The sequence below is a fragment of the Podospora pseudopauciseta genome, chromosome 1 (assembly GCF_035222475.1).
Source record: "Podospora pseudopauciseta strain CBS 411.78 chromosome 1, whole genome shotgun sequence".
Classification (NCBI taxonomy): Eukaryota; Fungi; Ascomycota; class Sordariomycetes; order Sordariales; family Podosporaceae; genus Podospora; species Podospora pseudopauciseta.
Window position 1 is genome coordinate 5447435 of NC_085892.1, and position 26164 is coordinate 5473598.

Here is a 26164-nt window from a genome sequence, read left to right on the forward strand (position 1 = left end):
GGCGCAGATCGAAAGCTGCCAAGCAACCACCTGCAGGGGGACAGGCCCTTTCCATTTTTGGATCAAGCGGGTGAGCGGGGATGGAGGGACATTTCCACCACACCTCCACCACACCTCCACAAACCCACAAACTATTTTGACCGTCTGATTTCTTAACCTCCGAACTCACTCGGAGGCCAAGACCGAGTCTGACAACCACCTCCGGACCCCACCGCTCGGATCCGCTCCGTGACACCCCTTTTCCGACCTATGCTGCCGGCCCGTCCCTTCGAACTGCCGAGTGATTTCGGACGAAGTGAACAGACACGCAACGCCCGAGGTTCACAACTGTATTAGCAGTTTGGGACGCGGTGCTACGGTGAGAAACGCGCTCACTTGGAAACTTGCCGTGGAGCACTCGGAGGATTTGCCATTGGAAGTTGGATTAGAAAGAGGAACCGTTCTTAAGTTTGGGTCACGCTTGTCCTCTTCATCCTCTTTTCTCATTTGACCGGTGGCCGCCCCCTTTTTTTTTTTTTTTTCGTTGATCCGGTGCCCTGCAGCAAAGAAAATGGAGACAGCCGGAGAGCAGAACATCCCCGCGAGTGCTCGGCCTCGGGTAACGAATGCTTGTGAGGCATGTCGGTCGGCCAAGGTTAAGTGCATGGCCAGTAATCAGTTGGGGATATGTAAGAGGTAGGTTTTTTTACTTTTCTTTTTCTTGTCGGGTAAGAGGAGGGGAAGGGGTGTAAAAAGGGGTTGAGTTGTCATATTTGTCTCCCCCCCCCCCAGACCGTACACACACACTGTGAGATATGTGTATGTGTCTTTGATCAGGAAATCACTTGTTCTTGTTTGCAATATAGATGATTAACAGTTGTTCTTGTGTGTGTTAGATGCCTGGATTCCAAAAGAGAGTGCATCTTCAAAACTGGACCTCGAACTCGACGGCCGAAACAATCGAAAAGGTATGATATTCTTTTTTATACCAGGTCATACCCAACAAGTAAAAGTTCCCTACCGGATATCTCCAAGTTATTCATCTGTTGACATCACCTTTTTTTTTTTCGCTCACATAAAGATCCCAATCCTCCACCGACCCAACCACCTCCACAACCGCCCCCCCTCCCCTCCCACCACCACCCGGCCCCTCCAAAACCTTCACAATCGACATCCCCATGCCCGCCGACGACGACGTAACCGACAGCTTCGAGGTCCTCCGCCTGGCCCACGAGTCCACACTCAACAACTTGGTTCCCCACCTCTCCTCAGGCGAAGAAGACCAAGAAGATGAACCCATCTACGACTACGACTACGACAAGAACGCCAACATGGACTGGCTCAACACCGAGCAGGCCTCCAACTGCGGCTCGGTCATCTCCTCCCATGCCTCCTCCCTTCCGATAGGGGCTTCGGCATTGTCCACCCCGCCAAGCAGCACCACCACCGCTGCTACCACTGGCGCGAGATCCAAGCAGAAGAGCAGAATGGTGGCTAGCTTGGGGCTGCAGCCGCAGTTCAACGTTGATTCGGCGGGCAAGTTACTGCAGACGTTTACGGGGGTGATGTTGAATCACTTTCACTGTTTGGTTATTGATTCTGAGCGGGACACCGTGGCGAGTTTGGCGAAGGAGAGGCCGTTCGTTTTGCTTGCTGTGCTAGCGGCGGCAAGCGGGAGTCGGACGCTGCAGGGGCACAGTTTGTATGACGAGGAGTTTAGGAAGATTTTGGGCTTGAAGTTTGTGGCTGGGGGGGAGAGGAGTTTGGAGCTGTTGCAGGGGTTGGTGGTTTACATTGCTTGGTTAGTCTTTTGTGAGGACGGTTGGTGGGAGCGCTGACATGGGACAGGTATCCGTTTCATTTGCGGCCAAAGAACAAGCAGGCGTACCAGTATATACGTATGGCGGTGGACATTGTCTTTGATCTGGAACTCAACGAAGACCCGGGGACGGACCGGGTTGATGTCCCGCCCACCGAGGCGAGGTTGGAGGAGATAAGGACGTATGCGGCTTGTTATTATCTCGCTTCGTCGTAGGTTTTCCTGCCCTGAATCTTCTCGTTGGCAGGAATCTGACACGGTCACCAGATTCGCCGCCACGTGGGGCCGCACCCCAACTCTAGCCTACAGCACCTACACCGCCCACTGCTGCGAAATGCTCTCCCGCCACAGCCCCCTCAAAGGCGACCAGGTTCTGGTCTGGCAGGTCAGACTTCAGCGGCTGGTGGAGGAAACCAACGATCTCCGCCGGACTCAGAGGGGTGGTGCGCATTCCCAACAAAGTGAATACCAAATCAACCTCATGATACGAGGAATGGAGACGCAACTCAAAGAGTGGGAGGCGTGCATGAGCCGCGAGCTTAAAAACACTCGTCAGTCGTTTTAGTTCTTCCCCGATACCAAACTCACCCAACCTCTGGCTCGCCGGGTATACCACCCAACCCTATCCCTCACCGCTGTCCACCCCCTTCCCCATGCCACCCAGATGCTAACCCCGCCCCAGCATCCCTCCGCATCCTCCTCCTCTTCACCCCCCTCTTCCTCTCCGGCGCCCCCCTCCTCAAGCTCCCCTCCACAAAACTAACCCCCCTCCTCGACCCCTCCCAAACAACCTTCCGCGCCGACGCCTCCAAGCTCTCCTCTCTGATCCCCACCCTCCGCGAGTTCTACTCCTACTTTTTGTCCCTCCCCGCCCAGGAAATAAACGCCTTCATGGGACAAGAATGGGGCTCCTTCATCCTCGTCATCATCCTAGGCTTCAGGATGTGTTTCCCCATGGCCATCTGTCCCGAGTGGGACGACAAGCTGGCACGAGAGAGGATAGGGATGGGGGAGTTTCTGGGAAAGATGTGTGGTGATGCCGCCGGGGAAGAGGGGGGAAAGGGGAAGGGTACGTCTATGGATGTTTTGAGTGCTAGCAGGATTGTGCTGGGAGTGGTGAAGAAGAAGTTTGATAGACGGGTTCAGAGGGTGGAGCGGGAGCAGAGGGAAGAGCAGGAGAGGCAGAGGGGGTTGATTGGGCGGGTTGTGGAGGGGTTGGGGTTGGGGTTGGGGGGTGGAGGAGGGGGACAGGTCGCGGGCGGAGGAGGAGGAGGAGGAGGAGGAGGACATGATGGTAGTATTGGGGGTTGTCCTATGATGGATGGGAGTATGGAGGGGTATTATGCTTATTGGGACGAGACGTTTGCTGATACTGCGGGACTGGGAGGCGGTGGGTTTCAGGGCCCGAATGTTGGACCTATGGGGGGGGACGGGACGACGACGACGACGGGGGTGATACCGCAGCAACAGCAGACGATGCCGCAGGTGAGTGGTGATCTTTGGGGTACGATGACTATGGCTTGGGCACAGGGGGGGATGACTTTTGATGGGGTGGGGCAGTAGGTGTTTGTGGTCATATATTTGTTCATAAGATCTTGATGTAGGGTTGGTTGATACGTTAACTGAAGACGTGTTTTCTTTTCTGTTTCAAACTCGAGGGACAATCAACAAATTTGAATTCGGACACGGCTCAAATGATGGTCTGATATTGCCTTCGGAACACCTGGGCCAAATCTGTTTGTTAGTGTTGCATGCGAATCGGGAGGCATGCCAAGTGTGTGACAGCTGCCTCGATTGCTGAGCACTGCCTGCCGTTTCGTCCACCGCGTGGCTCTGAATATTGCAGACTCAAAGGCATGTGATGAATGGCTCGAGACCCTGAAGCCACTGGATATGTTGTCCGCAAACTTCCACCTCAGTGGCAAGTCAGTCCTCGTCATCGAAGTGATGAACTTTTACACTGTCAGCCAATCAACGCCCACGCCCACCTTTGCTACAAAATTATACCACGCAAGTGTAAACGTCAACACGCTCATCTCCCAAATCTATAAAAACCCCCTTGATCAAATACTCGCCCAAACCGATGACCCTTAGCACCGGGCAGTACTCCTCATTTTAGCACTAGTCCGAGCCTCTCATTTCCCTTTCCATCAGGAACCAAAAATCACAGATAAGAGCCCGCCTCCCACGTCCGGGTCCCCAGAACATGTGACCCGCAACCCACGCAGGTCATTGACGTGAGCGGGATCTCCCCAATAAACTGGACCTTCTCCACGCGGGATGATCACTGAGTTTTCGTTGGGTGGGAATTTCCCTCCTCCTTGAAATTGGTTGGGCAGGAATTTCCTTTCAGCCCACGTTACAGAGAGAGAGAGGTGCCGTCCTCGGGTTAAATGAAATGGCGAAAATAGGAAACGATAAACTCTCCCAAACCGGCCAACTGTGATAAAACGGATGACAAAACGGTGATAACACCCCTTGCCCTGACCTTGCAAGAAAAAGAAAAAGAAAAAAAAGAAAAAAAGGCGAAAGACGGTGTTCGCGCCAATAGATCTGCAAGAAGCTTGTCTCGGCTCCGTGGTCAATGCGTTTTGGGCGACGACAGGAACGTTTGCAAAAGAAACGTTGCCCCCTTGCCGGCAAGCCCGACCCCTTGCTGCCTCACCCGATTCCCCCCTTTCTCGATCGTCCCTCGCCTCCCCGCGCTTGCGATAGAACTAGGCTCCGAGGCAGGGGTTTGGATCACGACGACAAGGTCCCAAAAGAGATCGACTTCTGGCCTTGTGATATCTTGACTTTTTATGTGACAAGATGCTCTCCCATCCACGTTCTCATCAGCTGGTTCCGTTGGGAGCCGTACCCGGGCCCCGGTGCTCGTCACGTCACAGTCGCACTGTTCGCGGGTCTTTTTTTTTCTCTCTCGAGTTTCGTTGCTAAATTAAATGAACCTAGTTGTTGAACATGAAGATCAAACCCCAAACAGTGGCATCGAAAACGTGGTGTGATACTTGCCTTGGTAAGCCTACCGGTCAGCAAGACTCTGACTGGAGCGAGTACCCCAGGTTTCACCAGCTTCTGGACTTTGAAAAAAAAAAAAAGAAAGAAAAAGGCTAGCCTGCGGTCGGTGGTGTGGCATTCCTCCTGCTTCTGGTTCAGGGATCTTCGAATTCCGCGATTTTGACGGGTATGCATGCTGGTAAGAAGCCGGAGCCACTTAGGTACTGTAGCCAGATTGTGCTTGTAGGTCTGACAATGGGGGGCACGATGCAGGCGGAGGGGAAGGGGAGAAGAGGGGACCGAAGCAAGCCACCACTACCACACCATCACCTACTCTCCGAGGGACACTGGAGCCCCGGACCTACGCAGCCCATCCTCCTCCACCCCACCATCTTGGGGTGGTGTGAGAAACCCTCGCTTTGCGGCGGGATTGCGACTGGATCAGGAAGCCAGTTTTCGCTAAGCCTTGAGACATTGCTTGCGCGTGACCATCAAGCCCATCTCGATGAGCAAGGCCGCCGAAATATTGGGTTCTGCCACGTTGGGAGCCATCTCAACCCCGCAGCGGACAAGGTGGTAAATAAGGGTGTAAGGCAGCCCAGCCGTCTCGGACAGGATTCCGTGCGGTTCATCCTCCATCCATGAACCTCAGTCAGCCAGCATGAATCTCTTTCCGTCTGGTGTGACAAAAGTCGCGGGGATAAAGTTGGGGCCCCGCGATTGGGGACGAGGCGAGAGTCTTGGGTGACGCGATGTCCAGCTATGTGAGAGATCTTGGTTGCCGCCGAAAATGACCGTGTATTGATATGGGCCTCTATATAAGTCATGGTGTGAGGCTGAAGGTTGTAAGTATACTTCTACGCGTCGCTCGGCAGCTTGCATCGTCGACGCGCCTCGACGACGATCGTGCACAGTGATATCAGCCTGTTTGCCCTTGACCTGTTGGTCGTCTGAAGTTGCTCCTCAATGCCACCGGAGTGACTGAAGTGGGAAGCGGCCGCTTGGCGTCGCTCGATTCGAAGAAGGGTATCTCGAAGAAACATGTGCATCTGCAGAGCAAAGCGCAGGCTGAACGCCATTGGGCGTATCTTGATCACTGCCCTCGGCGTGATGCAGTGCTTCCCTGCTTACCATGCCGGCTCGGGAATGGGCCCCAGCATCGTCGTGCATCTTCGCATTCAGCCAGCAGGCACCGAGGAGGTCCAGGTGTATCTCAGTCGTGTGTGATGGCGTCCTTCTTTAACCCTCGAGAAGTGTGGAATCATCTGGTTTCATTCGATGCGACCCTGTTCATTCCGGTTTCCGCACGTACGGCCGGCAGGTGTAGAAGAAGAGTTAAGAGTTTGACATTGTCGGGTGCCGAGAATCCGGGAGGTCAGCTTTCAGGAATGTTGACCGTGATCTCATGTACCGAGACACTCAACTTACCTTATCCTCGCCAGAAGCAAAAGATGTTTGGGTGGGACGCGACTCGGACTGTTTCTGGCCTGGGCACGTTCCACCTAGCCCCGTTTGCTGTGGGTCCTGCAAACATAACCCTTGGGCCGAAAACGGTCAGAATCTCCGGTGTGGAGATGGCCCACTTGTTTCGCCCTCTTGTCAGTTCTCCACCTCTCCCGTCAAGATTGATCATCACTCGCACGGGCATGATGGAAGGAGATGTCTTGCAGCTCCGACGACATGGAAGCTTCCATTCATGCGATTCTAGTGTGTTGTGTTAAGTAGATTTCGGGCAACATTCAGCCCTCTCGAGCGCCTTGGCATCAATCACTCTATGCCATCTCGGTGCATGCGCAATGCCCATGGCCATGACTGCGGGATTTGGATGCATGGCAAAGGGTGCCAGGCGATGGGGGTCACTACATATGGAAGTCCATATACGCACCATTCAGAGCTAGGCCTCTCAAGCCTTCCCAGGACTGAGGCTGGTCGGATTCAGCCGTGAACCCCCACTACTATTGACCCCTCTCGGCCATCTTACACCGGTCTTCAGATTTACTCTCATCGAACCCACCATCTTTGATGCGAGTCCAACCTACCGACTTTGAATTCTGCTCGGTTTTCCCGAGGTCCACGAGGCTTGAAGACTTGTGGGCAACAAACAAGGTTCAGCGCCGAGGTTGGTGTCGCCTCTTTGTGCTTTTGGCTTCTCACGCTGTGGGATGGTGGCGTCTTAGACAAAATGGAATAACTGGTTGCGTCTATTCAAAGAAAAGTCTCTCCCGGCTGGTTGCTGAGATTGCAAATGTCAAAGGCACTCGAGGGCACTCACGAGATTGAGCTCAAGAAGCCAGCCAGGCATGTACATGTGAATAAATCTGTGGCCAGCGGGGTCTGGGGCTTCTGGAATAGTCCGGCATGCTCGTGTGTGTCGTGGGCGTCACAAGGCCCTCGTGCTGCCTGAACGCTAAGTGGGTGCACGGCATGATCTTCAGAGACTCATGGGCTGCCTGTTCTTATGGCAAAAGCTTTTCGTAGATGTTAACATCATACGAGCCAGCCAGGTCAGATTCTGCCAAACTTACCGTGTCCAAGGGACAAACCTTACAAAGATAGGACCATGGTTGCCTTCTCTCGGGCGGAGGTCTCATATGTAAGTTTTCCTGTGGCTCACCGTTGACAGTGCACCGTTTCCTCCTCTTCACCTTGCGCCGTCTGCAACCGTTCTTTCCATCTTATCGTTGATAATCGATGCGCGCACAGGACAGAGGCTTGCCCAAGCTCCCTGGCTCCCTGGCTCCCCGGGCTCCATGTCAGGATTGAAAGACGTGCTGCAATCTTGTTTCTTGGCTGACCAGGACCAACAAGCGCGACGCCTCGCTCGTGCCTATCAGCAGCCAGGGCAGAGGCTCCTCTTTTTTTTTTTCTGCGGCACTGGGCTGGGTACATTGCGACAGTACCGTGCCTCGACCCAACGGTACCTGTGGAAACTGGAACCCTCCCCCCCCTTCCCCCCAGCATCCCATCATTTGATTGAAAGCCACCGGCCGTTCGCTCACTCGGCTGAGCACTGAGCACAGTCCCGTCCCAAATCCCGCTTTTGCAACAGCTCAATCCTGCACAACACACAAAGCTGCCCCCTTCCCACCCACCCAATCTTTCTCCAACCCCCAACTTTTTTTTCCCCCCCAAACGTCGTTTGTCCTCATTTGCGCTGCTGTACCTGGCTGTGCTGCACCACTCCTCCACGGGCTGTCATATTGCGCGCCCCTCCACCCTCGTCATCACATCACCAATCTTTAATCATTTTTTTCCTCTTCGCCCGCGTCTTTCAGGTTCTCATCGCGTCTCCCTGTTCCATCTGCGCGCGTCCAGTTCCGACAGGCTGCCAGCGAGTCGGTTCAAACCAATTCGCACCGGCCCGCGACTCGCCCGCCCTGTCCATCCCAACCATCCACCATCCACCACACCGGACACCCCCGACCCGACCAGACCAGGCCCGACCACATCGCCATCCGTACCTGACAGCTAACTGCTCCACTAGCACAGCTGTCGCTGGTCAATCCCGTCGCCCATCTCCACCCGTTCTTCCCAACAGCGCACACGAACTCACACTCGCACTCGATCGTCGCGATCGTCGCCCTGGCCGCTGTTGGATAACGCGACGTTGCATGCATCGTGAGGCATGCCTGGGGATCAGAATTCGGTCGGTGCATCCTCCAACGGACCAGCTCCCACTCCTCAATCATTTGCTTCTTTGACAAGCAACGGCAACGGTGTCAAGTCGTATCTCGCAACAACAGCCGCTTCTGCAAATTATGCAATGGCCGCCTCGAGCTTTCTCCCCGCGCAGCATCGGACTCCGGCGATAGGCAGCGGCTTGGGTACCTACCCGCCTGCCCTGCCAAAGGCCGACTCTTTTGACGCCAACGGCAATGGCCACGCGACCACCCCACTCGGCACTCCGTTCTCTACCACTCCGCCCACCCTCTCCGCCGCCGTCATCCGGAACCTCCCCAACGACACGGACGAGAAGTTGTTGCGCGCCATGCTCGTGTTCTCCAAGGACCTCGCCAGCATCGAGTTCCTTCCCGACGACAAAGGCTTTCGCGCTGCTCACTTGAAGTTCAAGAGCCCCGCCGGCGCGCTCGAGGTCAAGAACAATCTTGACGGCAAGTCCAATCACTCCAACGACGCCGACATCATTGTCGAGATCATTGGCCCGACGAGCCCCTCGTCCATGGGCAAACGATATCCGAGCGACGCGACCCTCCCGGTTGGCACACCCGCAACGGTCTCTGGCGGCCCCCCGACTGCGCCGTCGTCGCGCCAGCAGTCGCGATTCAACAGTCACTTCCACACTATTGAGAAAACAGCGGTGGGAAATGGCGCATACGCTGGTGACTTTCGAACGGCAGACGGCCGTTTTGACGTCTTTGGTCCTCAGTCGCCCATCGGAACGCACCCGAACGAGCGCAACGGCATGCTGGGCAAGTCGATGATTGACGCCACGAATGACGATGAGGACACGGCGCAGCTTCTCGGGAAAACCCACCTGTTTGCCGAGAGCGGCCTGCAACGCCGACAGACTGCTCCCCACATCCCTATCACGTCGCGCATGGCAAATATGTCTCTGAACATCAACACGCAGTCTGTCCAACCAATCGGTCAGTATGGTAATCACCAGGGCTTCGCCACCATGTCGCCAAGCATGATGACCTCGGTCGGCGGATTTCCCCTACCCCAACAATACAGGACACACATGCCGCCCGCTAACCCAGCCGATCAAAACCCGCCCTGCAATACCCTCTATGTTGGCAATCTACCGGTCGATACGTCCGAAGAGGAGCTCAAACAGCTGTTCTCGAAACAGCGGGGTTACAAACGGCTTTGTTTCCGCACCAAGCAGAACGGACCCATGTGCTTTGTAGAGTTTGAGAACATCACCTTTGCAACAAAGGCGCTCAATGAGCTGTACGGTTTCCAGCTCCACAACAGTGTCAAGGGAGGAATCCGTCTGAGCTTCTCCAAGAACCCGCTTGGTGTTCGCACAGGTCAAGTGCCCGGCCAAAGCGGTCAAGGAGCACTGAATGGGCCGAACGGGGGACACGTCGGAGCCAACGGCTTCACCACAGCCAGCGGGCCGCCCCCAGGTCTCCCGACACAGCCTCCTCCAGGTTTGGGCCTGAACAGAGCCGGGTTCTCGAGCTCGCCCGGGCTTTCCAACCCGTACTCGTCTCCGACCTACTCGAGTCCCTCCACAGATGTTTATGATCAGTGGAACAACAACCTCATGTACGGCAACGGCAACAGCGCACACATGATGGGCGCCAACGGCAACAACGGGTACATGATGGGCTCGAGCGCGACCTATCCAAGCCATATGATGGGTAGATGAGTGCCTCCTGATCATGCCGTCAACAGAACATGATGTTTCGCTTGCTATTTCGGTTTATCATCTCGCATGTTACCACAGCGACTGGGCCTTCTGCTCTTTCCAAGTGTCTTGGTCCGTGGCATTGCGTGGCATGGCCTCGGTGTTGGGTGAAAAGCGGCTTGACTTGTTGCTGATTGCATCAAATTGGTGTCTTTGCAATTGTTGTTGGGAGGAAAGCAAGGTTTCGACTGGCGTCTCTCGAATTTTTTTCTCCATTCTTCAATCCCCCCCGCTGGCATGATTATCACCATACAGCGCCTGTTGCATTTTTCGGTACTCTTTTATGTGTTTATTTGTTTATTTTTGTTCATTTCGAGGGGCACAAGGGAGTTTTTTTTTTTTTTTTTTTTTTTTTTTTAGAGAGTGATATCATCATTATACCAGACGCATTGGGAGAGTGCTTTTGGCTTTTTCCGGCCCTCCTTTGGGGCGATTTGTCCTCACGGCACAATCGGCTCTTGGTTTCACGCATTACAACACCACCATACTGTCAAAGCGGCGGCGTAAAGGGGTCAGGGAGGAAAGGGTGGGTGGGGGTAATCATGGCCAGTGGCGTATAGCATCGGTTCATCATTACACCAAACAAGCGAAGCATATTCTGGTGACATGCATTTTGTTGAAGGGTTTTCTTTTTTTTTTGTTTTTTCTTTTTTTTTTTTTTGAGGGAGTTCTGGTAAAGTTGATGTGGCTTTTACACACCTGGGTGGGAAGCGGGATTTGTCTTTCCAGAATTTCTGTTAAAGCAAGGGCAATGGGGGAGGTTAGGAATCGGATATAGGAGGTGGGAGGTTTGGGGGTGGGTGTTGGGAAAAGAAGGAGTTGTGGTTTGTTTGTAACCTGTACGACTGCAATGTTAGTTGGGAAGGGGATATCAAAACAAAAAGGAGGCCGGTGGGTTAGGAAAGGGGGAGGGGAAACTCGATTCAAAATGCGGAAAAAAAGAAAAACAAGAAAAATCATCTCAACACGCAAACATACGGGACCACCATAGTACGGAACCACAACACGCACATCTTGGGATAACTGGTAAAAGAATTGGCACGGGAAAGGAGGGGAAAGCACTTGATACATACTCTATTCTTTTTTTCTTTCTTTTTTTTCTTTTTTTGCTCTTTTCTACACATACAAAACGGATCGCATGCAAAGGATTTTTCCGCACAACACTGGTTTCATTGTTTTTTTTGGGTTGGATGGTTTTTGCATTCGAGATGGCCATTTGACCCGGGTTGCTGTTATTTTTGTCGTTCTTCTCCAGAGCACTCGCTGCTCTGTCTTTTTTTGGCCTTCCTGTTGTGAAAGCTTCTTTGAGAGCGATGGCAGACAATACATTCCAAGTGGCTACGCATAACTTTGGAGGATACCCTAGTGTCAGCAATGCCATATAAGCGGTTGCTTCTTGTGACAACTGTTTGTTTTCATAGCCGTGGTGTTTTGAAACTTGGTGTGATTTGCGTTCAGTATGTTTGTGCATCTAGTACAGGCCGATGAGCTGTCGTGGTGGTGAATGGCGGTGTCTTTTAGGTTCTAACGGTTATGCTATGCGTCTCTGTCGTGAAGAGAGTTAAGAATTAAATAGGATGAATGCCTCGAAGGTTAGGTAGATAGATGTATAATTTTCAATATGTTAAATGCCATCTTGATCAGAGGACCTCGGAATCATGGTTACCTGCTTGGGGGGTGTCTTGAGAAGCTCGTCCACGATTTCTACAGATTACTAGACCGTCTTTAAATCCTTTTCAACCCTTCATACCAGCCTCTTGATTATCTATTTGGGACCCATGATCAAAGAGAGGCCGCCTAATTTAAGTGATAAAGCGACACGGTGGGGAATATGGAATTATTAGGACGTGGGAGAAGATATGCCCAGAAAACTCAGGCTTAGGAGGTCTTCATCAGCCATTACACAACCACGATTCTCGGACGCTGAAATCTCAGCAAAAAGTATGACATCAGCAGCACAATATCATCGGCCTAGATTTGCAAAAAAAAAAGCAAGAAAAAAAAAGAAGAGGGTATATATATATACTCGGAAACAAACCTTCCCAACAAGGCTTGACAGCCAACATGAACAAAACACATCATCAAACAAACGCACCGCTCTGCTCAAGTCACAACTCAAACCCCTTCCCGCCACCTTATAAACCCCCGCTCAGTTCACCTCACCTCGCCTTCTTCCCGAGTACATAAATCCCCCACAAATCCCTCACTACCCCCACCCAACCCGCCAGGCTCTTCATCACATTCATCATCCCAATATACCTCCAAACAAAACTCTCCACCCTCTCAAAATCCTCCGCGTAGACTTCCCAAACCGCCTGCACCCTCTCCCCCTCCCCCCCGGGGCTCGTCGGCGCCTCAGCAACCAGCCTCGTGACTCCATCCTCCCCCTCCACAACCCTCATCTTCGGCCCAACAACCAACGCCCTTCCCCTGATGCCCTCATCAGCCATAAGCCTCGTCCCGGCATCAACCACGTCCCCCAACTCGGCCTTTGGCGCCCCAGCCAGCAAGGCGATCCCGCTCGCCGGTAGAAGAGGTGTGTCCACAAAGTAAGGGTTCACACAATTCACCCTCACCCCCCTCGTCCAGCTCGTCCCCCTCAGCGCCCTGAACAGTCCCATAACCCCGTGCTTGGAGGCGGTATATTCAGTCTGTCCCGGCAAGGGGGCAATGCCGGCGATGCTGCTGACGAGCAGGATATGTCTGTCCCTCCCTGTCCCGTTCCGAGGGAGGTAGAACATGGCCAGGTGGACCGTGTACGCCACACCCGTGAGGTTCACCTCCAGCACCTTCAACCTCGGCTCCTCCGGCTCGCTGTTTTCTGTTTTGCTGCCGTTGCGGCGGGGGGAGTCGAAGCTGTTGTCCATGTCCACCACCCCCGCGGCGGCGACTACACCTTCTATGCCCCCCGTGGGGGAGTTGGCGACGGCGAACTTGAAGAGGGAGAGCTGGTCGGTCCAGGAGGTGACGTCGCAGTGGTGGTGGTGGAAGGTTTGGGTTGGGTAGGCGGTGCGTAGCTCGGCGACGAGGGCGAGGCCTAGGCTGTCGTTGACGTCGCCTATGAAGATGTGAGACCCAAAACTTGCCCAGTGCCGGGCGAAGGCTGCGCCGAAGCCGGAGGCGCCGCCGGTGATGAGGATTGTTTTGCCCGAGAGGGAGGTGGTGGAGTAGGGGGCGGTGGTGTCGACTGGGGAGGATTGGCGGACTTGGGAGACGATGGACCAGGAGCCGTCGTCTTGGTCGGTGGTGAAGACCATGGTTTGAGATTCGGGGGAGGGTGTTGTATCCGAGAGGGGAGTTAGCAATGAGGTTCATGTGGCAGTAGGGAGGTGACATATGGGCATCAATGGTCCACCGCCAATCTCAGCCTCACCATTCCGGCCGAGGAGCTAGACCATGGACTTGAGAGGGGGAAAAGGGGGGGTGGAGGGGGGTAACATACACGTATATACTAGTCCAGACCAAGTGACAAATCTTCACGATGGACCAAAAGATAACGTGACAGAACAAGCTCAAAACATCACCAGAAAAGAAAAACCAGAACCAGTTAGATTAAATGAAGCCTGAAGTAGTTATATGTGAAAGCCCTCTGGTGGGTCAACCCATGCGCCGCCCCCAATGATAGACATCCAAGCCATCCTTGCTTATCACCAGTTGTCAGCAGCCAAAGAGGATCCAACCTGCAAGGGTGTGCGCAAATGCAAGATGTGCAGGGGATATGACAAGCGGGACTTGCATTTTCGGGAATAGCCCATCCGAAAAGATAAAAAAAAACCAACCTGCTCGAGATACTACCATCGCTGTGTCTAGCATCTCACAATTGGGGCCGTGTTACCCATCCACAACACCAATCCACTGGTAAACACGTCGCACAAAAAATTAGCTTTTCCCTTGGAAGGGAGGGGGGTTGTGATGTAACCCGCCTATAAGCCATGTAAACTGGGTACCTATCCTTAATCCTTTTTATCGGTGTGGCTGTTGTACGCTAGGAACAAAAAAAGTGGTGATTTACGAGTAGCTGAAAAAAGGCTGGCCGCCACGAATTTTCTGTTGAGAATACAACCCGACAGCGGCAGGATCTAGCCGTGACTCAGCTGACATACATCAGAGACTCATCAGAGACCGAAAAAAAAAAAAAACTGACATTTTACCAAGACGAGACATTCGCGGGCTGATATAATACTCCCCGGGCTTATCTCCGTGATATTGACGGGTGTGGAGTTTTTTGTTTCTTTAAAAAGGCAGAGCAAGATCCAGTCGGGCAGGTGCTTCAATTTTCGGCTTTCAACAACAATCGCTTGTCTTTCTCGGCCCGTGGGCGGCTTGTTGGATCGGCTTTGGCCGCGGTGAAGGTGTGGAATTGTAAGTAGGGGGATTCAATTGGGCACTCGGTGCAATCTTTTGCCCGGATGTTGTTCATCCATTTGACTGCCCCGCCCGACGTTGAAGATGATGTCAAAAGTTCACAACCACCGGCCTCGAAGAGATGGAATCCCAGCCCTATGGTGTCCCCAGTGCCCCACGGCCCGCTTGTCTGGCGGGACCCCTGCGCTAAGTCCCGCTGCGGTTAGCGAGACGTCACCCGGGCACCCCACCCACGTTTCCCAGCGTGTGTCCAGTCCGATTGCGGGGCATTGGCGGGGCCCCGGGCGAGATGGAACGGCGAGCGACAAAAAGTTCAAAACCTGGGGGGCGACTGACTCACCTAATGTTTCCCCCCCTTCATATATCCAGTACCTAGTGTCGCCGGTCGGGGAGTTTTTCCACTTCTTTTTAGACTCGAGCTGATATATACCTCCTAAATCTACCCAACATGTCTCAATTGCCCGTTAAGAACGTCGGTACGTCCCTCTGCGCGCGTCCCTGAGCTTTGGTTTACCCCGCCATCGTCCGAGAAACCTTGAGAACTGACGGTTACCCCTGAACAGGTGTGCTCGGCTGCACTGGTTCGGTCGGCCAGCGCTTCATCCTGCTCCTCCAGCAGCACCCGTCGCTCAAGCTCGTAGGCTTGGGTGCCTCGTCTCGATCCGCCGGGAAGAAGTACCGCGATGCTGTCAGGTGGAAGCAGGCACAGCCCGTCGCTCCCGATGTCGGCGACCTGATCGTTCGCGACTGCAAGGCCGGCGAGTTCGCCGACTGCGACATTGTTTTCAGCGGCCTCGACAGCGACGTCGCCGGTGACATTGAGAAGGAGTTCCAGAATGCCGGCCTTGCCGTCTTCTCCAATGCGAAGAACTACCGCCGCGATCCCCTCGTCCCCCTGGTCGTCCCTACCGTCAACCTCGACCATCTCAACCTCATCCCCCACCAGCAAAAGACGCTTGGCCTGAGCAAGGGCTTCCTCGTGTGCAACAGCAACTGCGCCGTCATTGGGCTCGTCATCCCCTTCGCCGCCCTTCAGGCGCGTTTTGGCAAGATCGATACCGTCTCCGTCGTGACCATGCAGGCCGTGTCGGGTGCGGGATACCCCGGTGTTAGCAGCATGGACATCATTGACAACGTGGTGCCCTTCATTTCTGGCGAGGAGGACAAGCTCGAGACGGAAGCACAGAAGATTTTGGGCAGCATCAACGCTGAGGCGACCGCCTTCGAAGATCAGAAGACGTTGAGAGTCTCGGCAGCCTGCAACCGGGTCCCCGTGTTGGATGGTCACACCGCATGTGTGTCCCTGCGATTCGCCCAGCGCCCTCCCCCAACGGCCGAGCAGGTGAAGGAGGCCATGCGGGAATATGTCTCCGAGGCACAGCGGCTGGGATGCCCCTCTGCTCCTGAGCCACCCATCAAGGTGTTCGACGAGCCCGATAGGCCGCAGCCCAGACTGGACCGCGAGCTCTCGAAGGGTTACACCGTCAGCGTGGGTCGTGTCAGGGAGGACGACAGTGGTATCTTTGATATCAAGTTTGTTGCCCTGAGCCACAACAGTAGGTCTTTTCCCCTCTGAGAAGTGATGCGATGAAGTGGTTGCTGACATTGCTATAGCTGTCATTGGTGCCGCCGGTTCTTCCATCGTCAACGCTGAGGCTGCGGTGCTCAAGGGTTTCGTCTAAGCTATGTAAAGAATATATCATGATGAATGTAAGGATGGGAAGAGGCATTGATACGGAGTTTCTAGGCATGGTTTAAAAGTGGCAATCAAAACTTCATCAGCGGTCCATTGCGGACGATGTAACAAACCGCCAGGTTAGTTATGCTTGATTCCTGCGAGGCAACATGTTCCCGGTGATCTGGTTGGTCGTGTGTGATGCTCAAAACGTGTTTTTTGGACACTGCGCGTAACCGCTTTCTTGTGGTAACTGGGCATGTCTCGAATAAGCTCTCTTGAGAAATCTTCCTCGTGATGCAAGGTCCGTGTAACGGTGGCCGGCTGGCCCCGGGCCACCGGGTCCGGGGTTTGAGTGAGTCGGGCCCGGCCGAATGGGGACGAGATCTCAGCGGGCCGGTGGTGGAACTCGGAACTGTCCCAGTACAGACAACCCCACGAAGCGGTGAGAAACCAACGACGTCAACTGTGGGCATGTTTTGAACCCTTAAAACTTCTCAGCCTGGTCTTTTGAGTTGAACTGAACTGCGGCCACTAGCATGGGGTGACGTCCGTTGTCTGGTGCATGCCAGATGTCAAGCTTTGCGAATAGACAGGGAGATAGTCGGGGCCAGAAGTTCTTTGCGCACTGTTTTCGAATATTCCTCGGGTCTTGACTTTGGTGGACAGACAGGTTGTACCACGGTCAGGGTCGTCTGACCTGCGTAGCCGTTGCGCATGTGTCTTGCAGCGGTAGAGCCATGGTTAGTCACAGGTAGTATCTGGCGATGAGTGTTGCTTCGAGAGGTGGGCGATGAGACCAGGTGGACCATGAAAAGTGCCAAAAGTGACCCTTTGTTTACCCCAGGTCCAGGGTTGTCGAAGTTGAGGAACCACATCTTCAAAGCTCGGGCCTCAGTCCCCGGTTCAGGGGACTTCGCTACGATGTGTTTTGAGTGATCGTCATCAAGGGTCCAACTCTTATGCTGCCCGTTAGCAGTTGATCCGGGTTTTTGGAGTAAAATGCAGGACCGTGTTTGTTTCTTTCAGGGTGTTCGAGGCAGGGTTGAAACTGCTGTGGTTCATGCACTGACTTGGCCTTCAACAAGGTCTTGATACTCCGTACACCGAGGCCTGTTCTTGCACATGTGCCATCTTGGGGGGGCCACGAGAAGACCGTCGAGTTGCAAATTTGATATTCAGGGTTTGATTAAGTAAACAAGAGGGAAGATTTAGCCTGAGAAGTCAGAATGAAGCTTCAAGATGAGAGCACACCAAAAGGCAGTTGATGTCAAAGAGGCACATCTTTGATCTAGAACATCTTCAACAAGATGGGAATCCTAATTATGGCGGGGTTGTAGATGTGGCGCTCGGGCCACAATAAGGATCTAGCTTCTTTAATGAGCACGCGTGGGCGCGAAGCCGCAGCCAGAATCCGCGCTGTTTCCACTCTGGCAACGTCTTTGGATTGGTCCCATATCCCGACCCGATGCTCCCAACCAGGGGCAGTGTCTCCTCTACACTACAATACGGATACTAACCACTGTTCACTGGGACTGCTTGTGCCGTATGTGTGTTGCGTAATGCCAGGACCGCCGACTTGAACTTCTCCGATTTCTTGTCTCTCACCGCACCGATCAAATACCATCCCTAGCAGACCACCACTGTCGCCAACAGCTTGTCGCAATAATCTCCTCAATTCCTCGTAACCATGTCCCTTGGAGGAGACACCACCACCGGGACCGCCCCAGAGCAGGGCGCCACTTCACCAATATCAGCGCCGCAGACTCAGAGCGATGAACCATCGCCACAGGTCCAAGATGTTCTTTCATCAGAGGTGCGCAGACCTGTTTCAGAGTTGGGAGCCAGGAGTCTGGAAGCTGACCCCGCATGTTAATCAGATCGGTATCTCGGTGATGTTAAACCGACTGAAGCAAAGCATTGCTTCGGCCAAGGTGCGATACCTCTCCAATATTAGCCGGTAGCTTGAACAACTACTGACTTTTGCTTGTCTGAATGGTGTAGGAGTTTTCCAATTTCCTGAAGAAACGATCGGCGCTCGAGGATGAACATGCGAATTCGTTAAAGAAGATATGCCGGCAGTCACAAGAGAGTATGGCCCGATCCGAGCATCGTGGCGGATCTTTTGCGACAGCATACGAAGAGATGATGGTCATTCACGACCGAATGGCGGACAACGGGCTGCAGTTTGCTATGTCCCTGCATCAGATGTCCGAGGACCTTCAGGAACTGGCTGCCATCGCCGAGAAGTCCAGAAAGGGATGGAAACAAAATGGCCTGTCTGCCGAACATCGCGTGGTCGAACTTGAGACGGCTATGAGGAAGTCCAAAGCCAAGTACGACTCTCTTGCTGAAGAATATGACCGGGCTCGCACCGGAGATACTACTGGGCGCCAGGGAGGCAAGGTGTTTGGGTTGAGGAGCCACAAGTCAGGCGCACAGCACGAGGAGGATCTGCTACGAAAGGCCCAAGTTGCGGATCAAGACTATCAGACAAAGGTGCAAGTTGCCCATACCGAACGAAAGGAGCTGCTTGAAAGGACGAGGCCTGAGACGGTCAAGGCGCTGCAAGATATTGTCAAGGAGTGTGATTCGGGGTTAGTGCTGCAGATGCAGAAATTTGGTAAGTGCGCTTTTTCATCTCTTTCTCGTTGACAAATATTGACAAAACATGTAGCCTCGTTCAATGAAAAACTGGTCCTCAGCAATGGCCTTAGTATCAGCCCCTTGAAGAATGGATCTGAGGGACGCAGTCTCCGCGAGTCGATTCTGTCCATTAATAACGACAAGGATTTGAATGACTACCTCGCCAGCCAACATGCCAAGGTGCCGCCAAAGGCTTCTCTGCCGCAGTATGAACACAATCATGTATGTCACGTTTCCGACAGTCATTTGCTCACACCTGCTAACATACCGTCCAGCTCATTGATGCCTCGACTCGTGCTCCAGCAACAACTTACACACAAAAACAGTCACAAACCCCTAGCTCTGCCCAGCCCCCGCTTCCACAACCCGGAATGTTTCAACAAAACGCGAGGACGAGCACTTTCTCTGAGACTGTTGCCAATGTCCAAAACCAAGGCCCGTATGGTCATAACTATGGCCAGAGTACCAGCTCGATTCCCATATTAGGTAATCCCTCCTCTCAAGCACTGCACGAGAGGAGTTTCAGTCACGGGAGCGCAATGGGACCAGGACCTGGAGCGGCCAGCCAACAACAGTATGGACAGCGTGGTTCGACGCCCCAACAAACACAACCACCACCTGGGTCGAGATTTAATGGAGCATACAACTCTCCCTCGTCCCGCGACGGGCCTCCACAACTTGGTGCCCTTCCTTTCCAATCTTCTCAGCCCCAGCAGCCTCAACAAACCAATTTCAGCCAGCTTCCTTCGCAGCAAACTGCCAGCGGCCCGGTATCCAACTCACTTCAACAACATCCGGTCGTCCCTCCGCAACCTCATCGGAACTCGCCTCCCATTGCACCTCAGATGGCACCATCTCGTCCCGTGTTTGGTGTCAGTCTCACCAGATTGTACGAGCGGGATGGCTTGGCCGTGCCGATGGTGGTATATCAGTGCATCCAGGCGGTGGATTTGTTTGGTCTGAACGTTGAAGGCATCTATCGACTTTCGGGTTCTGTACCCGCCGTCAACAAGCTCAAGACTCTGTTTGATACGGACTCGAGCTCCAGCAATCTCGACTTTAGAAACCCGGAGAACTTCTTCCATGATGTCAACAGTGTTGCTGGCTTGTTGAAGCAGTTCTTCCGGGATCTGCCTGATCCGCTGATGACGAGGGAGCATTACAGTGCCTGCATTGATGCAGCTAGTAAGTATCGCATGGTCTCTCTTCCATTGCTTATCACTAACCAGTACACCAGAAAACGAAGATGACATTGTGCGTCGCGACTCGCTCCACGCAATCATAAACAACCTTCCGGACCCAAACTACGCCACACTTCGGGCTCTTACTCTGCATCTTCACAGGGTCATTGAGAATTCGGGGGCAAACCGCATGAGCTCGCAGAACCTGGCCATTGTGTTCGGTCCCACGCTCATGGGCACGGCACCGGGGTCGGCCATAGCGGATGCTGGTTGGCAGGTGCGTGTTATTGACACGATCTTGCAGAACACGTTTCAGATTTTTGATGAAGATGACTGAGTTGGTTTGGCGGGTCTGTAATATGGGATGTGTGTGTGTATCTACTCTTGATCATCACCTGTATTCGGGCAGCCCAGAGCGGGAAGGACTTTGCTTGTTTGATCATGTTGGGGACGAGGGATTTGCATTGGCATGGCGGTGTTGTGTGTCGATATTTTGAAGGGCACAGCTTGTCGCCGAGGAAGATTTTGTACAGTTTCGATGTAGCTACTTGGTGGAGAGAGGGATGGGGTGATGGGAGTTTGTAGTGGCAGAATGTGATTGAAATAGATGTGTAGGCATGTTGGGGGCTATTTGGTCACTATGGTAAGGTGGGAGTTGGGGTAGGGACATTGTGTAGGTTGCAGGACATATAGAATTCCCCTAGAATGCACTGTGGCAAAACAGAACTATGGGCCATTGTTCTACATCATTAAGCATACACCAATCAGATCCTCTGTGGCGCAATTGGCTAGCGCGTCTGACTGTTAATCAGGAGGTTGGAAGTTCGAGCCTTCCCGGAGGAGATGCTTTTTGGTCTGTTCCGTTCTTTTTTGGACCGTTTTCCATCAAACTGGTTAATTTCCCACTTTCGGACCTCGCCAGCAAATGGGATTGGTGGATCGAGTTTGCAACATGCCATTTCCATCTGGGTAAGGTGGGGTTCCTCTCGGCGGGATCGTGCACGTCATCGTTGCGGGATCTTTTGTTTTTGGTGGTGAATCCGATCTGCGCTTGGCTTGGCCGGCTCGGCATCGCTACAATCGCCTGCAAACGACAAACGAATTGAAGGTTCGATCTGGATTCAAGGGGGCATTGCCAGGGGGTGAGGGTTGGATCGTAAACGTGTTATGGATATGGTGATGGATAAGGGGGGGAGAAGAGAGGGAAGGGTTTGGTTTAAATAGCTGATGTGGAAGGAGGTTTGTTGTTGTTCAGGTTCCGGACTGCTTCTTGTATCACAACTACCACCTTTTTTATTTACCCGATCCGGCGACCGTTCAGGAACACATTGCTAGATGTTGGTTTGATTCTGCGCCGTCTTGAAGATTATTAGTGCACGAGTTTCGGAAGCAGCGTTTGAGATCGGCTTGCTTCTGCGGTTCCCCTTCTTCTCTCATACTTACTTAGACTTCTGTTGTCGTTGCTCACTGCCGAAAGATGGCGAATGAGAAGCCAAGGACCGCGATTGTCATCGGTAAGACAGTTTTCTCTGAACGTGAGACACGACAGGATTACTGATACTACTTACTACAGGCGCTGGAGCTGGTGGAATTGCCATTTCTGCTCGTTTGGCAAAGGCGGGGTTGAAGGTCACGGTTCTGGAAAAGAACGACTTCACGGGTGGGAGATGCAGTATCTTCAGGTCCAAGGCCGGGTTTCGTTTTGACCAAGGCCCTTCGTTGCTGCTGCTGCCAAACTTGTTTCGTGAGACTTTTGCGGATTTCGGCACCACACTCGAGGCTGAGGGTGTAGAGCTGCTACAATGCTTTCCCAATTATGATGTTTGTATACCCCCCTACCACGTTATTGCTAGTAGCGCACTAACGTTGCCCAGATTTGGTTCTCTGATGGCGCTGTCTTCAGGAGCAGCACTGACACAGCTGCCATGAAAAGAGAGATCGAGAAGTGGGAGGGGCCAGATGGTTTTCAACGGTATCTCAACTGGCTGGCAGAAGCTCACGGTCACTACGAGATCAGCCTGCAGCACGTCCTACATCGCAACTTCACCAACCACGCCCAGCTTGCCGACCCAACTTTCGTCGCACCCACCATCGCCCTTCACCCGCTTGAAAGCATCTGGAGCCGAACCACTCGTTACTTCTGGTCAGACCGTCTCCGGAGAGTATTCACCTTCGCCACCATGTACATGGGCATGTCACCTTACGACGCCCCCAGCACCTACAGTCTTCTGCAGTACACCGAGCTTGCCGAGGGCATCTGGTACCCCAAAGGCGGCTTTCAAACCATCCTCGCGGCCATCGAACGTATTGGCCGTCGTCTAGGCGTGCAATACCGTCTCAACACCCCCGTAGCTAAAGTCCTAACTGGCGGACCAGACGGCAAGACCGCCACGGGAGTCCTTCTGGAGTCTGGCGAGAAGCTGGAGGCCGACCTCGTTATTGTCAACGCTGATCTTGTTTACGCCTACAACAACCTCTTCCCTCAAGAATCCGAGAACAAATCCGTCGGCCCAACAATCACCCCTTACGCCAATGACCTCTCCAAGCGTGAAGCCTCCTGCAGCTCCATCTCCTTCTACTGGAGTTTCTCCAAAAAGATCCCCGAGCTGGGCACCCACAACATTTTTCTCGCGGATGAGTACAAGGAGTCGTTTGATGCCATTTTCAAAAGGCACACCCTCCCATCTGATCCATCTTTCGTATGCCCCCCCTTCATCCACAAACCATTCACTAACATGTCTCCAAGTACATCAACGTCCCCTCCCGCGTCGACCCAACAGCTGCACCCCCAGATAAGGACGCCGTAATCTGCCTCATCCCCGTAGGCCACCTCTCCGCCACGCACCCGGCCTCCTCCTGGCCCTCCCTCGTCGCCTCGGCCAAAAAGGCCGTCCTGGCCACGGTAGAGAAGCGCACCGGCCTCAAGAACCTCGAATCGTTGATCATGGAGGAAACGATCAACTCTCCCCCCGAATGGCAGGCCAAGTTCAACCTCGACCGCGGCGCCATCCTGGGCCTGTCCCACTCCTTCTTCAACGTCCTCTCCTTCCGCCCGAGGACGAGGGCGAAGGGGGTGAGGAATGCGTATTTTGTCGGGGCGAGCACGCACCCTGGCACGGGGGTTCCGATTGTCCTTGCCGGGGCGAAGATTACGGCGGAGCAGATCTTGGGGGATAAGAAGATGGAGGTTCCTTGGGTGCCGCTGAGGGAGTGGAAGGGGGATGTGCAGGCGAAGCAGGGGAATGAAAAGAGGGGGGAGGGGAGGTTGGATTTGGTGAAGAGGCCGTTGTGGACGGATGATTGGAATTTGTTTTTGTGGAGTGTGATTGGGTTATTGGGGGTGGTGGTGGTTTTCCTTGCTGGACCGGCTGCTTGGGGGAACGGGGGGTTTGTGGGGGATTGGTAAAGGGTAATGATAATATGGGGGGAACCATGGGCGTGGGATTTTCTTTTTTGGGGGGTAATGGTTTTGGGTCGGGGTTTTGTGTATTTATTTCTGCTTATAGAAAGCTTGTTTGTACTTGCTTCGGAGGATCAAGACTTGTTCGACACCTGTGGAGAATGTTGCAATGTGGTCGAGGGCAACGACCCTCTTGATTGTTTGTTTGCTTTCTCATCACCACAAACACAGCATCGTACATCACCGGCCAAAAGAAAATTAAGACACCCACCCACCCGTCAGTGACTTCCAAAGGTACCAACTATCCAGCACAAAATGGCAAAAAATCAAAAAGCTCACCAAACCACCTAGGGTGGACTCGATTACGAAAACCCCCAAAGGTTTTACACCAAGAAAGACTCGAACGGACACCCCTCTTGGGGACTCTTTGGTCCTTACCCAAGTCGGTGCCGCGACTCCCACACACTGCTAAGCCATTTGGCAAGAGCAGAGCCAGGAGTCTCGTTCGGTGAAAAGAGCAGTGGTTGACCTAATATGTAAACCGTGCATTCGTGGGGTTGCTCTGCTTTTGTTCGCCACTTTCCCACGACCTCATCTTCTCTCCTCGCAGCTAGCTGTCTTCTGTGTGGCCCCTGCTTGCACAAATGGTATTCAACATTACAAGAGGGCAACTCCCCTCTTCTATCTTCAATATGTCAACAAGGGTCTAGCCCACAAACATATCATAAATCTACAACTTCGACTCCTTCGCTTCCTTTTCAGGCGGCTGCAACCTCACAAGACCCTGCCACATAGCGTTAGCATTCGTCACGTCACTCTCGAAGCAGAAAAAGACTCACCTCCTGCACACAAGTAGCCAACAACGTCCCGTCCTTTGCAAAAATCTTCTGCATCACCACCCCCCTCCCATCCCCCGCCCACGGACTCTCCATCTCATTCATCATCCACTCATCCGCCTTGACCCTCTTCGGCTCGTGGAAATAAATCGTATGGTCCAAGCTCACCATCATGCCCAACGTCGGTCGTCCAGCCATGTCCCTCGGATCATCACCCATCCCCTCCCACTGATGCAGCGTCCTGACCTTCTCCTGCATGTCGGGCTTCAGCTTGTCAAAGTCTTCTGGTTTGAACTGGGGGAACCTCCACAGGTTGTGAAGTCTAGTTACGGTGCCGATGAAGTAGCTGTCGCTGATGTAGGCCAACGCCTCAAGATGGGCGGCGGTGCCACCGGTGATTTTCCCTCTTGACCGCAGCCATTGGCGTGTCTTTTTATCGCGGGGATCGGTGGACGTGCCGCTGGGGGAAATGATTTGGATCTGTGTTCCTTGGAAGGGGCCTTGGGTCATGGAGGGGGGTTCACCGTCGTAGTCGTCGGGCGGGGGTTGGACGGGGAGTTTGGTGGCTGGGTCGATGGGCATAGCGCTGGAGTGGGAGACTTGTGTTCCCGGGGCACCGGAGGAGCCATCCTTGACAAAGGAGATGGTGGTGGTGAAGATGCAGCGGCCCCGTTGGCGGGCCTGGACGGTGCGAGTTGCGAAGCTGCGGCCGTCGCGGACCTGCTCGACGTGGAAGAGGATGGGGAGGTTGGAGGCGCCGGCGAGGAGGAAGTAACAGTGGCAGGAGTGGGGGAGGAAGTCGTCGGCTACGGTGCGCTGAGCGGCGGCGAGGCACATGGCGATTACGGCACCGCCGTAAATGCCACGAGCTCCCGGCGGGTGCCAGGGTTTGCGGGCATTGGTGAAGATGTTCTGGGGGCGGAGGTTAGCATATTTTGGATAGCTCGTATTGGTGGTTCTGTGAGGTGGAGAAGGATTGGGTGTGAGAATCACGGCTTATGGCACATGAGGCCATCCGGGAAAGATATCCCGGTTGGAATGATTCTCATGGGACACAATGGAAGCGGTGAGATTGAGATATCCATGACTTGCCGTCGGCAAGTCAGCCACTCTCACTTACAGGACCTAACACAGCCAACTCTGTCACTTCCAAGACATTTTCAATGGGCGCCTTGTTGGGGTCGGGAGGTGGCGGCCTGAGCAATGTTGCGCGGTTCTCCATGGTGCGGGTGGCCCGGATATCTTGTCGCGCTCCTATATATATGACGAAATACCACCAAGTGAGTGATTGTACAAGACCTGTGGTGATTCGGAGGACGGTGCGTCGTGTAAAACAGTCAAAAGACACAGGCAAGAGAAAACAGCAGGCAATGAGATAAGGCGAATGGTGATATTACAGGACAGGAAACAGTGTTTTCCTTTTAAAAGAACAAGCGCGGCTTGGAGCTGATGGGTTGGAGATAATCCCAACGCTGCTTTTACCGAGGCTCCTCGGTGCTGGCTGCCGTTAGAGAGAAGTTCGGTCGGTAACAGCCGTCGCAGCCCTGAGGTGGCACGCCCAGGCCTGTGTCATTGCCAACCCTGCCAGTGGAGGAAGCCCCGAACCTGGTCCTGGACCCTGGGGTTGTTTAGTTGAATACCGATAGGGGTACTTTGATAGAAGGGTATTGAACATGGATGGTCAGTGTCAGTGTGTGAACCTCATCTTAAATCGAGTCTGAGAGCTTTTTTACTTTCTAGAACGCAATTGCACATCTCTATTTAATTGAAGCAATTCCACCTCACGTCCAAAGTGCTATTTATTCTCATGTGAGTTCATGTTCTTGATGGCTGTGACTCAAAATGCTGCCTACAAGCATATTCAGTAAAGATGCTATTTTGGGCCATGT

The 26164-nt window shown here is 53.5% G+C and overlaps 7 protein-coding genes and 1 non-coding gene across 8 annotated transcripts; 6 read left to right on the forward strand and 2 right to left on the reverse strand.

The window, feature by feature from the left end:
* The first annotated feature begins 44 nt into the window (after positions 1-44).
* On the forward strand, positions 45-4775 carry QC763_114960 (uncharacterized protein). The gene is made up of 7 exons (XM_062908075.1): positions 45-675; positions 876-947; positions 1061-1780; positions 1828-2010; positions 2066-2349; positions 2481-4679; positions 4751-4775. The coding sequence occupies exons 1-6, from the start codon at positions 551-553 to the stop codon at positions 3359-3361; spliced, it is 2265 nt and encodes a 754-aa protein (XP_062771106.1). The 5' UTR covers positions 45-550; the 3' UTR covers positions 3362-4679; positions 4751-4775.
* Positions 4776-8420: 3645 nt separating this feature from the next.
* WHI3 (cell cycle RNA binding protein whi3) lies at positions 8421-10133 on the forward strand (the record flags this gene model as incomplete). Its single annotated transcript, XM_062908076.1, has 1 exon — positions 8421-10133. The coding sequence occupies one exon, from the start codon at positions 8421-8423 to the stop codon at positions 10131-10133; it is 1713 nt and encodes a 570-aa protein (XP_062771107.1).
* A 2198-nt stretch (positions 10134-12331) lies between these two features.
* Positions 12332-13429, reverse strand: QC763_114980 (uncharacterized protein; the record flags this gene model as incomplete). Its single annotated transcript, XM_062908077.1, has 1 exon — positions 12332-13429. The coding sequence occupies one exon, from the start codon at positions 13427-13429 to the stop codon at positions 12332-12334; it is 1098 nt and encodes a 365-aa protein (XP_062771108.1).
* A 986-nt stretch (positions 13430-14415) lies between these two features.
* On the forward strand, positions 14416-16415 carry HOM2 (aspartate-semialdehyde dehydrogenase). Its single transcript, XM_062908078.1, has 3 exons — positions 14416-15013; positions 15101-16093; positions 16152-16415. The coding sequence occupies exons 1-3, from the start codon at positions 14986-14988 to the stop codon at positions 16217-16219; spliced, it is 1089 nt and encodes a 362-aa protein (XP_062771109.1). The 5' UTR covers positions 14416-14985; the 3' UTR covers positions 16220-16415.
* Positions 16416-17635: 1220 nt separating this feature from the next.
* Positions 17636-20376, forward strand: RGD1 (Rho GTPase-activating protein; the record flags this gene model as incomplete). The annotated part of the gene is made up of 6 exons (XM_062908079.1): positions 17636-18028; positions 18093-18146; positions 18217-18835; positions 18890-19080; positions 19134-20043; positions 20096-20376. The coding sequence occupies exons 1-6, from the start codon at positions 17903-17905 to the stop codon at positions 20374-20376; spliced, it is 2181 nt and encodes a 726-aa protein (XP_062771110.1). The 5' UTR covers positions 17636-17902.
* Positions 20377-20808: 432 nt separating this feature from the next.
* On the forward strand, positions 20809-20882 carry QC763_0017600. The gene has a single exon. It is a non-coding gene; the product is annotated as a tRNA-Asn (tRNA).
* Positions 20883-21516: 634 nt separating this feature from the next.
* Positions 21517-23741, forward strand: AL1 (phytoene dehydrogenase AL-1; the record flags this gene model as incomplete). Its single annotated transcript, XM_062908080.1, has 4 exons — positions 21517-21553; positions 21613-21860; positions 21914-22738; positions 22786-23741. 4 exons carry the CDS (start codon positions 21517-21519, stop codon positions 23443-23445), a joined length of 1770 nt encoding a protein of 589 aa, XP_062771111.1. The 3' UTR covers positions 23446-23741.
* Positions 23609-25822, reverse strand: TES1 (acyl-CoA thioesterase). Its single transcript, XM_062908081.1, has 3 exons — positions 25396-25822; positions 24279-25187; positions 23609-24223 (listed from the first exon to the last, which is right to left on the reverse strand). Exons 1-3 carry the CDS (start codon positions 25495-25497, stop codon positions 24170-24172), a joined length of 1065 nt encoding a protein of 354 aa, XP_062771112.1. The 5' UTR covers positions 25498-25822; the 3' UTR covers positions 23609-24169.
* Between the last annotated feature and the right edge of the window lie 342 nt (positions 25823-26164).